The 17489-nt window shown below is 43.9% G+C and overlaps 1 protein-coding gene across 17 annotated transcripts in view; it reads left to right on the top strand.

The window, feature by feature from the left end:
• The window catches only part of PTPRF (protein tyrosine phosphatase receptor type F), a 717955-nt gene that overhangs the window by 679681 nt on the left and 20785 nt on the right, over window positions 1–17489 (top strand). For 7 of the 17 annotated variants that reach the window (XM_075832637.1, XM_075832636.1, XM_075832635.1 and 4 more), the window contains 10 exons: window positions 85–102; window positions 2029–2139; window positions 9475–9744; window positions 9825–10406; window positions 10667–10800; window positions 11754–11898; window positions 13887–14192; window positions 15251–15444; window positions 15825–15851; window positions 16897–17014. In XM_075832637.1, coding sequence (XP_075688752.1) covers window positions 85–102; window positions 2029–2139; window positions 9475–9744; window positions 9825–10406; window positions 10667–10800; window positions 11754–11898; window positions 13887–14192; window positions 15251–15444; window positions 15825–15851; window positions 16897–17014 — 1905 coding nt within the window. The remainder of the gene's footprint in view (window positions 1–84; window positions 103–2028; window positions 2140–9474; window positions 9745–9824; window positions 10407–10666; window positions 10801–11753; window positions 11899–13886; window positions 14193–15250; window positions 15445–15824; window positions 15852–16896; window positions 17015–17489) is intronic. The other 10 variants (XM_075832642.1, XM_075832646.1, XM_075832643.1 and 7 more) reach the window with 6 other exon arrangements.

Raw genomic sequence — 17489 nt, 5'->3', positions numbered from 1 at the left:
AATCTCTTAATGTCCCTGTATCTCCTTATACTTCTCACTAACCGCTTCTTTCTAATCTTATTTGCATTCAAATTACCTCACCAGGTGGTACACCAATCAGAGGTAAGAATGCCGGGGTCTTCCTCACAACGCCGCTTCCACCATCTTCCCATCCCATTATTGGAGGCTCATCCGTATTCACAATTAACATTAACAATCTCACGTTCTGGTGTTTGTTCTCGTGTTCCACACAACTTGGCCGAGGAGCTGACAATCTGGCTGTACCCTTTTTTCAGTTAACTCTGTTTATTCATTATAATCAGTGTGCAGAATTTTTAGTTCATAATGCCCGGCTACCCCCTTTAGAGCCGATTGATCGGGTGGATGGAGTAGTCCACTCCTGGAGGGACTCCTGCCTCCTTGAAATTCTGGGTTCTTGGGGCGATCGCTATTATTTTCCCCAACCTAAGCTGCAGTTGGGCTACACACCCCTTGGGCCTCATGCACACGACCGTAGCCATGTGCACGGCCGTGATTTTTGGGCCGGCCACGGAGTGTCACTCGCGAGCCGCCTAAAGTCGCGGGCTGTGCACATGGCCGCGGCCATTATTTTCAATGAGCTAAGACCGCAGAACACAGCCGTAATAAGACTTGCCCGTTCTTTCTGCGGTTCGGGCTCCGGGGCCATGCACGGACCGTGGACACCACGGTCGTGTGCAGGGCCCCATAGGAATGAATGGGGCCGCAATTCTCCCGTGGATTTTCGGGGGAATTGCGGCCACAAAAGCACGTTCGTGTGCACGGGGCCTTAGACATAAATATGCAGATTTGGGGAAAATTTGGGTGGGTTGCCTGCCGAAAGGAGGCTCCTATGTGCAAATATATTCATCCAGATGCAGAAAAGATCTGTAAAACAAGAAAAATTCCTACTTCTAAACTTCCCGAATTGCCTATTTCATTCATAAAAAGGGTACAACCTCTGTATGAAGTTCCTCCAAGCCTCTCACTCGTCCTGTTCATCATCACTATTGTCCACCCAGCAATCCCCAACAGTCCTAACCACTAACACCCCCATCAGATGCTTCAAGATTGTAGAAGTTTGTTCACATGTTGCAATAATGGATGAAAAATATGTTTTTGTTGCCATTATAAGGTTATTCCACAGCACAGGTACAGCATATCCTCTCCACGGGAACCTTCACTAGGAAGTAGCTGCAAATGACCCAGGAGACTAGAGTATCACCACTACCATGTAGTTGTAGCTTTCACGTCACCTGCAGACATTGAGTTGTCAGTGTTTCTTGTAAGTGACGAGTTCTTTTTTATGGATCTGGCTGCCCCCTCCAGCAGCGCAGCATTAAGATACACCTAGATCCTCACTCCTGCCATCTTACTCCCCTGCTAATGTGGGTGTAAAATTGCTGCCGCCCCTTGAACTGACACATTGAGATAACAGAAACACAGAGGGGTCAAAAAAAAATTGACAATATGGAGGCAAGAGCTAATTCCCACCTGGATCGGACGCTGAATAATAAGTAGGAGCACACGATGAGGTCACCGTCCTGTAGGGAGTTTGGTAGACGCCGTGTTGCCATAAAGCATTATAATCAGGACGATCCTGAACTCCAATAAACCTTTAGCATTATCCCGGCATCTCCGTGTCCATCTAGATGTGTTACGCAGAAATGATGGCAGCAAAGTGAGACTTTCCCTCATCACTCAGGACCATGGAGGAGACTCTGAAGAGACTTTCACATCTCTCCCTCCAGGCACTTTCACACCAGCTGATAGGACTCTTGTCTGCACTTAGAAGAACTTGGCGCTGATCCCTTCAGACTAATTAAAGGCCTAGTTAATGTTTCTTGTCCCGAATTCTTGTATTGAATTTCATGTGCCAAGTGAGATGACTTTAATAGCAGGCTCTTGGTCCGTGTCCCGTAGGACAGTGGTTGAAAATTAATTACGGCACAGGAAATGGTTTGAGCCACCAGTACAGGGTTGCAGGTTTTAATTTATTATTTTTTTCTTCCCATTTTACGTTTTTCCCAGGAGCTCTGCAGATTGAAAACAGCGAGGAATCCGACCAGGGGAAGTACGAATGTGTCGCCACCAACAGTGCCGGAACACGCTACTCCGCTCCCGCTAATCTCTACGTGCGTGGTAAGAATTCCATCCCACTGGCGATCACCCGACCATGGAGCGCTGCTAACAGTCGTCTTTACAGGACTCCAGCACTTTTGCCAATGATGCCCCTTCTATCGGTGGTGGTCTAGGGTGTGTGTGTATCTGGTGGAGCTGAATTGTTGGTGGACATGATATAGTTCTTGTGATTGTGCTGTTGGAGTGTTACTGTGTGCTGCTATGGGTTTGTATGCAACCATGTATAGTGGAAAGGTGTAATGTCTACAGTGTGCTTCATCCATTGCAGAACTTTATTATCCGTCTGCCTGAAACAATGGGTTTGGTCTCATTATTCCCTCGCTGGAATATGAGGAGAGAATGTCACCGTTTCTTCACTCAGCACAACTATTGTATACTCTAATATTGTATCTGCTATTCCTGACTAATCAAAGTGTTAGAATTACAACAGCAGCACAGATTATTTTAGCACAGGCAACTTTTGCATGCTCATCTGTAAGAGGTCTGAATTCCTAAGAGCTACACACACGTGTTCAATCCAATCCATTACTACGGAGCTGTGTCCTTAAATATCTATGTTCTTGTTGCCTGGGTTTTAGCTTTCCTTAAATTAATATTCCGACTTTCTGAAATCCTAATAATAATTCATTAACCCTAAACTTTACATTGATTTGATGGCTGACATGCCAGAATAATCCTGTAATTCCCCACAACCCAGAGTATTTTATGAGAACATTCAGGGTTTCTCATTATCCGAATAATTCACTGTGTCTAATGTGCATGGGTGTAAGATCTACAATTAGCACATCCCAGAGACACCCCCCAGTTCCAGTGTGTGACTATACAGGGTATAAGTTGTTTTGTTGGCGTTTCTCTTAGAACAAACAGGGAAATATTAAAAAGAAACGGTCTGCAGAATCCATGTAATTACCCCTTAATGTGTCCAACATCGCCCCCAATGGAGCAAAATAAGAATGGCATACACATTAGTTTTGTTCCCCTGCACTGCGCCCGAGTCCTCCCTTTTGTGTACTTGTGCAATGACCATTATTTTCCTTTTTATGCTTTTTAAGACTCCCCCGACTACATAGAGTAGAGCTTTCTGCAATGGAAGGATGGAGTTATGAATGTCAAAACTGGAGTACAGAAAAAAAAAAGTTCTTTAGCCATGGAGAAAGTGTTGTGTGCCTGCTCCAGTGATTGTGTGTTGTGCAGATTGCGGCCGCGTTGACCTCCGTGCTTTGTGTGTGCACTGTGCGGAGATTGTGTGTCTGTGTCACGTACACATGCAGTTTGCTGTTTTTACTCTCTCTGTGTTTCTCCTTGTCTTTCTACTTCCTCGTCATCCTCATCGCACCGCCATCCAATCAATCCTCCATCTCTCAGATCAGCGAGAAGGTTGGTCCCTTTCACTTCTTATCCAGATACAGATTGGCACGTCTGGTCCAACCCAGCCCCTGTGGGGGAAACAGCAGAGCCGGGCTCCGAACAGAGCTTTATATTCTGCAGACCCCCCCCAGATCCTGCTTTATTGTTGTCCTTTACCCTGTGACTCTGGTGCCTGCCTGTGCCTGCCAGTGCAGTCTCCTCAACGCACGCTGAAATGTGCATGGCCCTTACCCACACCTTTTGTCGCTACCTCTTCTTACCCAACCCTCAGTCTACCTCCTTATCTTGGTGCATTTTTTTTGTAGGACTGTGAAAGCTACCTCTGAGCCTGGGATACTTGCAAGACATTGCGCTCATAACATCTTTCATAACCATTCATTTTTTGCAGCTCTTCATACCTGTAATGTCTGTGATGCGGCACGCAATGGTCTAGGATTCACAGGAAGAAGCGATGACGTCACCAGTCCAGAAAAGCAAATCTTTTTATTGTCCCATGGGACAGACACCAGCAACGTTTTGGCTCAAGCTTGATAAAAGGCTCACCTTCAACCGAAACATTGCTGGTGTCTGTACTGTGGGACAATAAGAGATTTGCTTTTCTGGAATGCTGACGTCATCGCTTCTTCCTGTGAATCCTTGAATGGGCTGGAGCTGGCCCACAAAGACGGTCTGTTGCGTTCTTTTATCTCCGTTTAAAGTGACGGTGGTGCTGTTCCCATCCCTATGTCTACGCAATGTTGTAGGGTCATTATTCATAATTTTGGAAATTCAAAATTATAAACTTTTAAACGATGCAAAATTGTATTCTTTAGTATTATACAAGTAGCGTTTGTATTAAAGTGGTATAAGCAATTACTGGCCAGTTGAGGTAAGGGAAGATGGAGCCATAGAGCAAGAGTACGAAGGAAAATGGTGAAATTGCAGAGTGTATATGTAGAAAATAAGAGGAGGCTTAGTTATGTCCTCCGTGATGGGTACAGCAAAATGTCTCACAAACAAGTTACATCTGCACAAAACACAAAACTATTAATCTCATATAATGTTAGATGTAGAAATGCTCAGTGGTTAAGAGCACCCGCTCACAGAGATGTGATAGATGCTCAGTCACTCTTGCTACTGCAGGACATCGTTTTTAGAGTGATTTATCTTTTGATAGAGATTCCTGAAATGAACGTATATGACCCTGACGAAAAGAACTGTCGTGTGACAGAGCAGAGATAATGTTATCATAACTTTTGTTTGTAGAATATAATAGCGTAGCGTTTGCCACAACTATGCCCCTAAGTAAATCATGCTATAGTCGATAGAAGAAACATACACTTGCCCTTGTGGTCATTCCTGTTCTATTATTTGCCCGTTTGCGTTTCTTCTCCAAAATTTCCCTCAGAATTAGTAACTCAAAACCATTTGTATGTTGCTCAACTAGGTTGGTTCTTTCATGCAGGGGAACAACAAAATTCAGTATAGGGTCCCCTTCCCACCACCACAACCCCATCTCAGGATAGGAAGGACCAGCATTTATTTCCTCATTCCCAGGTCGATGTTGAGGTTTTCCCTTCCATTGTCGACTGTTGTGGTGCTGGGCAGAGATGGTGGCCTATGCAGGTTCACATGGAAAATGAAATGAGGCCGACCTCAACCAGGGTTCACCCCTCTCAATGGGCCTATAGTAGCTGTATGGTACATATGTACTCGCTGTCATGAATAACAACTTTGGCACCTTTGCTCCTGCCGAGAATACGATTCCCAACACGTGTTCCCCTTTAGCATTTCACAGCATGAGGTGAGGGTGGTCCCGGAGGGAGGAGGGTTAGTATCTGTTTGGCTGCGGATAATGACACGTACATTTTCTTTTAGCTGTGTTCCTGGAAGCTGCTCTGCTCATCCAGGCATTTAATTATTGCTCTGCGACTCTGCAAGGTCATATATTAAAGAGTTCTTTTATCTCCGTGCCGCGGATCTGCTCCTTTTCCCTCCCACCCCTTCATGTTATTTTCATCTGAGAAATTTCCCTGAGCGAATGCAAATTGCAGAGTATGGCCGCCCCTTCTGAACCCTGGTGTGTGATCGTCTGAGCATTGAGCCCTCTCTGAAACCACAGTCCAGTAATGACATACAGTCCCCTCAATCTATCCAGCATGCCAAGTCATTTATCTTAAATATTAGAGGTGAAATATAATCTAAACACGGCAGGAGATTGTCGACAAAATGTCAGGACTGACGGCTGCACAAATAGTCCGAAGTAACAGGAATGGATCCAGCCTTTCACTCTTCAACTTAATGCAGCTTTCATCTTACAGCAAACCGGTGACAATGCAAAGAGCCACGATGAGTGTGAAAACCACTGGAAGCCGATGGAACCAGAGCACAAACATTCATTTTCTGATGCGTTTATAATTTAGATGCAAAGGGAATTCAATTTAAGGCTTATTTCCGTGGGAAATGTAGAGTCATCGTCATTGGTCTCACCAATGCACAGGCAGTTGAAGGAGACGGAGGATCACTATTTACTGCATCGCTTTAGGTGATGGCGTGATGTGAAGCATTCACATTATCGGAGTAAGGGTAGGAAAAGGAGTAGGGTGGCCAACAGAATACTCCGCTGTAAGATATTCAGAATTAAGATCCTGGAAATTTTCTGCCCTGCAAGGCATTGGATGAGTTTTGTAGACTTATTACTGACCTTCTAAAGGGCTCTCGATAGCCATAATCGGGCCTCACTAACACCAGCGTGTGATGAGACATCCTCCCGTCTCCAACCTTTCATATGTCCCTAGTACATGAGTAAAGGATTGTTTTATCACACAGACATTTTCAACATGTTGGAATATTTCTGTGTGATATTAAGTGCTACCAATTATTCTAAATGCCCTCCCAACAACCACATGCCAAATTCCTGCCTAGTGACCAATCAGGCCATGGATGCCCACTTCAGACGTAATAATCTGATCTGATATTTGTTCTTCTTAATGCTTTTACATTTGAGTGACCACTAACAAATATGACAACTGGCAACTTAATATGCAGATTTTTATGCTGCGATGATTTCAGAAGTTGGATGATCTGGCGATGCTGAAGGCAGAATGGTCAGGGCTTTAATGTCTCGATATGAGATGATGCTTCTCAATGAAAGGAAAAACTTTTAAATGCAGTTTAAACTTTGGGCATCAGCATTTCAACAGGGCGAGAATCCTACACGTTGCGCTGATAGAATAAGGCTGATAACTGGCTCGAAAATGATACATGATACTGGAATCCAATGGCTCACCAAACAGATTAATCCCTGAAAGTGACCACTAGGGCAACCAAAAGACCGGACTATGTAACAGCGGTTTATAGTGGCATGCTCTACACCGGAGAGAAGGGAATGACATGAACCCATTTAAAAGTGACATTTCACAGGCCAGGAAGAAATCTTCTATAGGTGTTAAGCTGAAAGAGGAAATTCAGGAACACAATGTTATCAAGCGAGACACCGTGGGACTGACTTACAAAATATGTAAAACTCTCGACTTAAACCGTTCTTACATTTTCCCGTGCATGAAAGGGAGATAATCAGAGGTGATTGACGGTGTTCTACCTGGCACAGAAATCTCAGTCCTGCTCTGACCAAACATGTGAGCCCGGCTTTTAGCCCTTGATATGAATATCATTTCCATGCGTGAGCTCTAATGTCTCACGAGGATTGTACATTATTCTTTTGTCTTCCATTATCTGTAAAGTACTGTCCTCTAAACTGTCCCACCGAGCTCAGTGCCAAGCCAAGCACAGCACATCCGCAAGACTGCAATAGGTACTTCAGAGTCAATTAACACTTCATATTACTGTAGGCTTCCGACCTCTGTATTGACTCTTTATGATCTGCTTGTCTCTGACATGGTTCATTGTCGATTAGACTGGCAGCGTTTTGCCACTGCCCCATATATATGCATACAAAGGAGTTCTACATAAACAAATCTCATGCTTTCAGGCGCATTAAGCACCATGTAGCATAAAACAGCAGCTAAATGCCAATTATCCCCTCAAGATCGACACCTTCAACCAATTTTCCACCATTGGCTTGTACATCCAAACATGTAATGGTTTGTGGTTACAATACCAACTTATCTCTATGAAAGTATATTGTATATGTATCAGTAAACCAAGACACATACATTTTAAAACTTGAATCAGATTATTAGATAAAATGCAGAGTTTCAACGTCAGCCCCTCTATAATAAATACCATAAACAGTCACTTCACATAAAGTCTTCACTAAAATGAACCGTTTGGAGCAGACCCAACAGTTCTCCTTGGCAGAGCTCCCTGCTTCCATCTCTCCTTTCCTGTGGATTCATCGGAGATGGATGAAAGGTGATGCCACCATCCGTGGTGTTATCAGGATGGCACAGCGCTCATGCCATCTCTGGGGATGTAAGAAATGGGATTGTGTAGCCAGTTAATGCACTGAGGTCACCAAAGAGCGCAATGTGAGAACCGCCTGGTGAGTTGGACATCACTGATCATGGGATTGGGAAATGTATCCCGTCTTCTGAGCACCACAGGCTGTAACTGCACGCTAATGCCTGTTGAATTATTAAATAGTCCTCAGTCTTCCTCCTGCTGTTCCTCTGTGCTTGTCTAACCCTCTCACAATGAGGGAAATTGTGGTCACAGGAGGGACTTTAAGTGCTCGATCACCTTACTGCAGAGTGTAGATCTTTTGTCCCAGAGCTCCAACTCCGCATTTGTTAGAAAGCATAATTGTATGCAGGTATATTATAATGAGAGCCTACTGGAAGAATAGACTATAGTCAGGTATTAGGGATGTAGAATACACCAGACATACGTAGGTGCGACATGGCGTTGAATAGTTTTTCTTTTTGAGAGAATCCTAGGGTCAGTTGATCACAGATTAGTTTAGTTTAGGAGAACGTTGTCCCTGCACAATAAACCTTGGACTTTTGTCTTCCCATACTGCATGCCCAAATGCCTTTCCTAATGTTACCAGAGCATGGTTTGTCCCCTTTGAATAGTATGGATTCTCCTGTTTCTTTCCGCACTCCTGTGTCCTCCTCCTTCCTGTCTGGAGCATGTTTTCTGAATGTCCACCATCTGTTGTCATCACCTGCTCTGCCAGAATGAGGCGGCTGGACAACTCCGTAACTTCTCTAACTTTGGTCATCGTGGCAATGGAAGCCACAAGCTACGAAGAGGTCAACAAAGGAAATGAGGAAACACCATCCCGCTATAACCATTGTCATCTTCATCGGCCTCACCCAGAGAAGGGCTGGTGGAAGCCCCCTTTATCTTCTCTCGCATCTTTATTAAGCACGGAGATTTGTGTAAAATCCTGAAGTCAAACTTTCTTTAACGTTATTGCAGCTAGGGGTGTAGACTGGACGTGGTCAGGTCAAGTCCTTTGCATTCTGCACCTGGGACTGTGTTTTCATGGGTCTGTGCATTCGATAATTAATTATGTGATGCGATTCCGTGCCATAAAGTGATATTAAATTCTATGTCCTGAGCTTCCCTCAGCTTCTATTTATTACTGAAAGACAAACCCCATCTATACGATGTGTTGTTTTTAACAGGCTTGATGAGAAGAGTTATTGTAGGACCCCCATAAAAAACTGGAATAAATAATCATTTCAATTCAGTCATTTGAAAATATTGATGAGCCTTTTACTTTAATTTCCGGTTTCTTTTTGACTAGTAATCCGTGTTTTTTAAAATATTTCCTCAAATTGGATAAATCCAAAACATCTAAACTAGAGTGGAGATATTTGCTATTAATTGGTAGATAATGAGCTCTCATACTGAAGTGACCTACAGGCCGTCTCTGAAATATAAAAAATGTGCATTGAATGTCTTATGTTTTTATCCATGTTTTTTTATTTTTGCTGCAAAGGATCAGTATAAGGTAGAGCACTTTTTGATAAACTTCCACTTTCAGTTACTGACCCATTATTTTTTGGCTCTTTTTAGTCCGGCGGGTGGCACCGCGGTTTTCTATTCCACCCAGTAGCCATGAAGTCATGCCGGGAGGCAGTGTGAACTTAACCTGTGTTGCAGTCGGTGCCCCCATGCCTTACGTAAAGTGGATGGCTGGTCCAGAAGAACTTACCAAAGAGGACGAAATGCCTGTTGGACGTAATGTTCTTGAGCTGACCAATATTCGAGAATCCGCCAATTACACCTGTGTAGCTATTTCCTCTCTGGGCATGATTGAGGCAGTTGCACAGATTACTGTGAAAGGTAAGCTGATGCTGACATAGGGGGTGGATGACTTGAAATGAATAGCAATATAGTACATTTATGTTCTTTAATTCCTGCAGCATTGCCAAAGCCGCCAGTAGCTGTCACAGTAACAGAGACAACAGCCACCAGTGTCACCTTGACGTGGGACTCCGGGAACCCAGAGCCACTTTCTTATTATGTGATCCAGTATAAACCCAAAGCATTGGAAGGGTCTTTCCAGGAGGTTGATGGAGTCGCTACAACTCGCTACAGTATTGGTGGGCTCAGCCCTTACTCGGAGTACGAGTTTCGTATCATTGCGGTGAACAACATTGGCCGGGGACCTCCGAGTGAAGTTGTAGAAGCTCAGACAGGAGAACAGGCTCCTTCAGGTCCTCCTCTAAGAGTCCAGGCCCGTATGCTCAGTGCCAGTACTATGATAGTTCAATGGGATCCTCCCGAAGAAGCCAATGGACAAATAAGAGGGTTCAGAGTGTATTACACTACAGACCCACATTTAACCTTTAACATGTGGCAAAAGCACAACGTTGTGGGCAGTCTCTTGACAACTATTGCAGGACTAACTACCGGGATCACTTACAGTATACGTGTGCTGGCATTCACATCAGTGGGAGATGGGCCACCTTCAGATATGGTCCAGGTCAAGACACAGCAGGGAGGTGAGTGTTATGCCATGGAGCCTCCTTCTTATGGGTTCGACACCAGCAGTTGTGTCTGTATGTTTGTCTGCCCTTGGTATCGGGTGCAAAATTAGTCTTCAGTTGATCTACTCATTCTTCAGGCTTTAAGATAGATCTTGTTTCTCACTATTTTTATCTAATGCCCTATGTGGTGCTGTACTATGGGAACACGTTACCATCAAAGTCTTTTACAAAAGTTGGAACCTTTTATACTTTTATTTGTTCCTTTTTCATCGCAGTTCCAGCACAGCCAATTAATTTCCAGGCAGAAGCTGAATCTGACACCAGAATTATGCTGACGTGGCGCTATGTACAGCAAGAACGCATCGTTTCATATGAACTTTTGTACTGGGAAGGACAGGACGGGCCACAAGTGAGTGACACATGAAAGCCGTGATCTTTAATACATATCTGACAAACAAATTCCTGGGTAATTATTCTGCTGTATCTAAGCCTATCTTGTGTGATACATTCTCAGAAAACCACACAACACTACAATCTCATCATGTAATGTTTGGAATTGAATTATCCAAATTGTTTTTTCACATGGTACACTGACCAATTATGCCATAATATAGGACCTTTCACATTACAAATGTCAGTTTGTGGGGTCCCCCCCCCTTTAAAAGGATCAATTAACGGATTTATAGGTTTTCAATGGAGCTTCCATCAAGGTGAAAAGTATCTGTCTGTGTATTCTTCTGGATCCAAGGAGACTGTCTTATTTTATGTCCCATTTTTCTGTACAATGCAAGTCTATGGCAACAGGATAGGTGTGCGTGTGTGACACACACATATATCTGTAGTAGAAGCATCCAGCTGCACCATCCTGTTTGACATCCTTTTTTTTCTCATGAGATCAGGATGTTAAAATGTGTTGTGAAGCGCTAAGGCCCCATGCACACGACCGTATCCAGTTTGTGATATACGGACCGCATGTCAGCCGCATTTCCTAGAGGAACACCGTTCAGGGAGCCGGGCTCCTGGCATTCTAGTTATATATGACGCTAGGTGTCCCTGCCCCCCCCTCCCCCACGGGAATTCTGTCCCGTACTGAAAACATGTTTCAGTATGAGGCAGTACTCCCGCGAGGGTGGCAGGGACACCTAGCGTCATATAGAACTATGATGCCAGGAGCCCGGCTCCCTGAACGGTGTTCGTCTAGGAAATGCGGCTGACATGCGGTCCGTATATCACAGACCAAACACGGTCGTGTGCATGGGGCCTAACTGACGGCAACTCACACCTGTGTCATCCATTGGCGGTTTTGTCTTCTCATATTGATGAATACTGATGTTTGTTTAGTTGTGATATTTTCTATTTCAGAAAAAAGTAACGTTCGCCCCATCAGCATTTTACGCTGTCGAGGGGCTGAAGCCGGACACCCTGTATAATTTCCAGCTGGCGGCCAGCTCTTCTATGGGACTCGGGGTTTACACACCAGTAATTCAGGCCAGGACGGCGCAGTCCAGTAAGTGTCCGATAACCGTGTATAATTTATAATTGATATAGACCAGTATAAGTCTGTGCGGGTGACTGTCTACATTGTGGGTCACCGGATGTTCTTGGTGCTCTCCACACAAGGGTAAGTTTCTGCTGCATGAGGTCATTTTCGGACTAGTTCCTTTCATCCAATATACGGCACAGGTTCTCCGCTGCTTGCTTGGCTAACGGTCACATGTCCAGACTCGCCAGACTGTTGGATAGCAAATGAATGGAGTTTTACTGCATGTAACTGTGATTCAGGAAGACTGTGATTGAGCAGCCCGCTTCTGTCTCTTGCTACGCCACATCTGTCTTTACTTATTTATTTTACTTGGCACAACTCCTCCTTTCTCTTCCTTTTATTTTTTTACATTACATTTTTTACTAAAAGCTGGATTGCATGTCAAAAATCAAATCAAGACAATAAGACGTGGGCCTGCTGTACGTAGGAGCGTGGCCGGTATATAATCAATGGCAACTGTGGAGGGAATGGACTCATCACTGGTAGGACACAGTCAGCAGAAACTCAACGTCTGTACTAGGAACTTACAAAAGTATCTACATAGCGGGAAGGATCAGGGGGAGATGTAAGAGGAGATATAAGTACACGGAAAGAAGGTAACATAGGAAACAACAGGGGTGGGGGGGGGGGGTATTTCTGTTTAACAAACTTCTCAGAACCAATGGTCTTACCTCTGTTGGCAGATTTGTTCTTAGAAAACTGGTTGACATTCGCTAGACTTGGTGCCTCAATGTAGAAGACTTTACAGCACGTTTATAAGAAGTAAACAATGTCCCACACATATGTAGCGTCCGGAACCATTTTTGCATGCGGTCATCATCATGGCTGAACGTTTTGGTCAGAAACATGGTTTAAATTCATTAAGCTAATGGGCAGCCAGGTCGGGCCGGGCGTTCGTTATACAAGAGTTTTATCAAAAGGAGCAAACATCGGACATGCAACATTTTAGGTTTTAGTGAACAATTGAGAATTTGGTGAATGTCCTGTAAGTTTTTGCTCCTTTAGTGATCGGTGAGGCGGATGTGTGACACTGCATGGAGGAGACTTGTGAATAGCAAATTTCATTATCATTTTTCCATATCATGTCAATGCTTTTCCTGCTGTATTTACTGCATCAGTTTATGTTTTGCTCCTTATTTATCTGTTACCAAATAGCATCAGTAGATTACACAGATATAACACGTAGTTCCGATAGATTTATTTGCTGCCATTCATCGCAAAGTTTTAAGAAAAACAATTTACTCATCTACGTTATGTAGTTTTTCCTTTTTTCTGCGGCATTTTTATGTTGTCAGTATCTCTGCGTTCTTTACTTCTACTATGGATAATCCATGGACGGCTGCAGCTGTCAGTGGATGGAGGACAGGACTTGGAGGAGATGTGGCTCGGCAGTTCTTGTTGCCAACAAAAGCTTCTTCACAACTGCTGAATACAGAGAACGGTGACCATCTAAAAATACAGCAGAAAGATTCATTTTTATTTATTTTTAAAAAAAATGTTTCTTGCAAAGGTTCCTTTTTTCACAAAACAGAAACAAATCCTTGTCCAAAGATGAAATTCTCTAAGTAAAACTGTTGACATTGCTGGTGGTGTAACCATTGGAAAAATATTTCCTAAAAATAATTTAGTCCCGTAGAATTTTATTTCAAATTAAAAAAAAATCCAAAAATGTGTGAGGTGTTTAGTTGCTGTGGAACTTCAGATCTTCGTCCGGGTACTCAAACATTGTAGATCTGTAGAATTACACGGTGATCCTGGTGCCTGCAGCTTTCTATGTTTGGCTTCCACCGATCACGCAGGGTAGACCTCTAAGACCTGAGGCCCAGGTCACTATTGAGGTGACTTCAGGGTAGACAGAGCAGGGCTGTTTGGTAACAGTGTTGCAGACCTTTTTATTTTGCATCCGCCATGTTCATCTCCTTCCCCTTGCCTGCATTTTTTTTCATCCTCAGCACCATCTGCCCCACCGCAGGATGTGGAGTGCACCAGCCTTAGCTCCACCGCCATCCGGGTAAGTTGGGTGGCTCCACCAGTCTCAAGCCGCAATGGAGCTTTAACCCGCTACTCTCTGGCCTATCAAGCATTGGCTGGGGAGGACACATCCCGGCATGTTGTGGACAATATCTCGTCAGACTTCTCCAGCTGGGAGATCAAGGAACTGGAGAAATGGACAGAGTACAGAGTTTGGGTGCGAGCTCATACAGACGTAGGGGCTGGGCCTGAGAGCCCCCCGATCATTGTGCGGACAGATGAGGATGGTAAGTGTGTAGAACCTACTCTCACCTATCTGCACAATGGGTTAATTCTCTCACCTGTTCTTTATCTCGCACCTTTCAACTCTCTTGAGACACAGTGTGGGTGGATGGGGGGGTCACAGAAGGACTTCTGCACCGCTGAACTTCCACCCCTTACTTTTCTTTGAATTTTCTCCTGGCCTATACTATGGCAACAACTGTCCCTTTCAGCATTGTTTGAAGTGACGTCAAAATAAATTATATCTAAATTCTATCCCATATCCCCCCATAGAATAGGGGGGTCTGATTTTAGTTCCCCTGCGGACACATGTTTTTATTTATTCATGTGCCTTAAATCTATTTAAAAATGTTTTAATTCCAAGTCTTAATGAGAAAATGTTTTAAAGTCCCATGAGCGTGGGAGACCCATGATTGGAGCCATTCATTTGTACACTTTGAAAGCTTAATTGGGCAAAGCGACCCCTGGAATTAACAGCCGACCAACGTATTAGAAAATGCTCAAGAGGAGCAGACTGTGCTGATCTAATCCGGGCCCTTGTTACGTCCATAATCCCGAATGTCCTGTCCCTTTCACAAGTGAGAGATGTTTAAAACGGAAATCACCAGTTAATACAACGACATTGCTCTTGTGATAACACTTCTCCTCGAACAGTGCTGGGCAGTTTTCCATGTTTTTTTTCTGTAGAACGTATTAGTGGACTGTGCTGTGTGTCACATTCATTCATACACTTTGTTAAATATTTAACGTGACAGTATGAGATAAAGTCCTGGTTACAGTCCTGCTGCCTCCAGAGTGATAATTCTGCCTTGAGCTTAGTTATCCGAGACAGACTGGTTACTAAGGACGAGCTGCCTGACAACGCTATTGAAAGGGCTGTGGTTGTTACAACATATCCCTGACAACTAGACTGTCAGACAGGTTTCAGCTGCTGAGCTTAGCACGTACCATATCATTCCCCATCTCAGCCTGCGCAATTAATCAGATTTTTCTAAGAATAGATTTAGCTGGAGAACATCTTTAAGTGCTCTGCTCATCTGTACTTTGTTCTGTCTTGCTCCAGTGCCCAGCGCACCACCAAGGAAGGTCGAGGTGGACTCTGTGAATTCCACATCTGTGCGAGTAACCTGGAAGTCTCCACTTCCGACTAAGCAGAATGGTCAGATACGGGGCTACCAGGTGACTTATGTCCGCTTGGAAGGTGGAGAGCCTCGGGGAAACCCTGTTATTAAGGACGTGATGTTGGCAGAAGCTCAGGTAAGAATCGTTAACCCCTTTTTTCCTTTGTTGATGCTATTAATGTAATGCCTTAATAATTTTCATTCAGAAGTTGTCAAGATTTGGACATAAAAACTTGGATCTTCACTGGTTTGACCCTTCTCATCCTTCTCCCCAACCAACTAATCCAGTCTGAATTGCAGCACTCGTCCAGAGTGATCTGCAATGTGAAGCATGTCCCTCTTTGTAGAGCTAATACCCATATACCTTCTGCATACTCATGACCGCACTACCATTAGATGTGTGTTTCTCCCATGTTCTTCGGCATGTCTCATTCCATCGTAGCATCTCTACTGTTGTAACCCTGTGACCCTTTTCCTGCAAACTCCACTTACCCCTCTTCTCTCTGTCCCTACCAGTGGAGACCGGAGGAATCTGCAGAATACGTGAGTAAACAGTTTGGTATCTGTGGGCAGACTGCGTGATCGCATTGTGTCCGCAGAGAACGGGGGGCTGTCACAGAGCTGGACATCATTTGTGTTCCCCTTTGTAGATATCAAATTTAGATCAAGTTCCATGTGTTAAAACTTTGTTTCCATGAACTCTCTCCAACACTGCAGTCCCTATGGCCTAAATTGTTGATCCCGCTAGAGTACCTGCTCATCCTGCACCTTCTGTCATCACATTTGCATATAATGCAATGGGAAAGAGGTAAAATCATAAAAAATAAGTTATGGAAGGAGTTTTGGAAACATTGTGGTGTTTTTTGCATACCAGAATCCTAAAGGTATGTTGGCGCTGCCAGGCTCCAGTGGGTACAGCTCATCTGCAGAGCATCTCTCCCACCTTGTAGTAACCAGTCTTTGTGACAGCCCCTGTGTTCTTGTTCTGTAATCATCGGCTCAATGATGGGATTCTGCAATCTATAACCTTCTGGACACGTTATCTGTCTCTTCTCTTCCTGTGCTTCCAAGCTTGGAGAGAGGCACAGTTCTTGCATGGAGATTAGGGTCTGGCTGGACCTCAGGACTGATGGGGGTGGGTGATCAGTTCCAGCAATCAGCGTTTCCTCTTTTTCTGTTTGGTTGTGATTCTCAGTGGATAATCATGGGGCGTAATGATCATCGTCACTATATAAATTGCATTTCTTTCTTTGTCGTATTCTTCCATTACATCAGGATGTGATTTTGTGCTTGCACCAGACATCCATTTTTACGTTTTACAATGACATTTACTGCTGCGCTGTCGAACCTTTGCAGGACTGTTAAGATCTTCATTGATAATTATTCTACAGAACTCAGGAATATTTTTGCTCTCCTAACATAAGTGATGTGCAGCGCTCTGTGCCACTTATCCCCCTGAGCAAGTTCTGTATGATTTCAGACATCAGTTTTACATGTTCCTGCATCTCCCCCTCCTGCCTGAACCTGGTACTGCAGCAACACTTTCTAAAAAGAATTTGCTTTTATCATATTCTTCCCCCAATTTTAGGAAGCCCTGATAACTGGGCTGTCTCCAGAAACCACTTACTCCATCACCGTAGCTGCGTACACTACAAAAGGAGATGGCGCTAGGAGCAAACCCAAAGTTGTCACCACTACAGGAGCCTGTAAGTACTGACAACATGTCGAGGAATAAAGTATCAAGTTATTTTGTAATCTATACAATTTTTTTTATAAAGCTTCACTATATTTTTGTATTGTATATTAATTGCCTATTTTCTTACAATTTGTTTTTACTCCAGTGCAATGTGGGGAAATATGTCTTGGAACTTGGAAACCATCAGCAAGCAGGCCAGCTGATGTTGATGGTTCTTATTATTGCTCTGTTTCTGATCTGTGTAAATACCCAGAGCCATCTTGGTCATTTACACATGAAAATCCACTAAACGGCATGACTTAATTGGGTATTCCTGTGTTAATGAGCCGGCTGCAGGCGGAGAATAAGGTGTTAATGATCCGGTCTGATATAAGGGCACATAACAAGAAGATCCCATTATTTCCTGGGGACAACATAACATTATTTTCTACACTGTATGAGGATATATCACATAGACTGACTATAGAGCCGCCGAGGTAGAGCTT

The sequence above is a fragment of the Rhinoderma darwinii genome, chromosome 7, assembly GCF_050947455.1.
Source record: "Rhinoderma darwinii isolate aRhiDar2 chromosome 7, aRhiDar2.hap1, whole genome shotgun sequence".
Classification (NCBI taxonomy): domain Eukaryota; kingdom Metazoa; phylum Chordata; class Amphibia; order Anura; family Rhinodermatidae; genus Rhinoderma; species Rhinoderma darwinii.
This window is presented reverse-complemented; position numbering and strand designations above follow the sequence as displayed.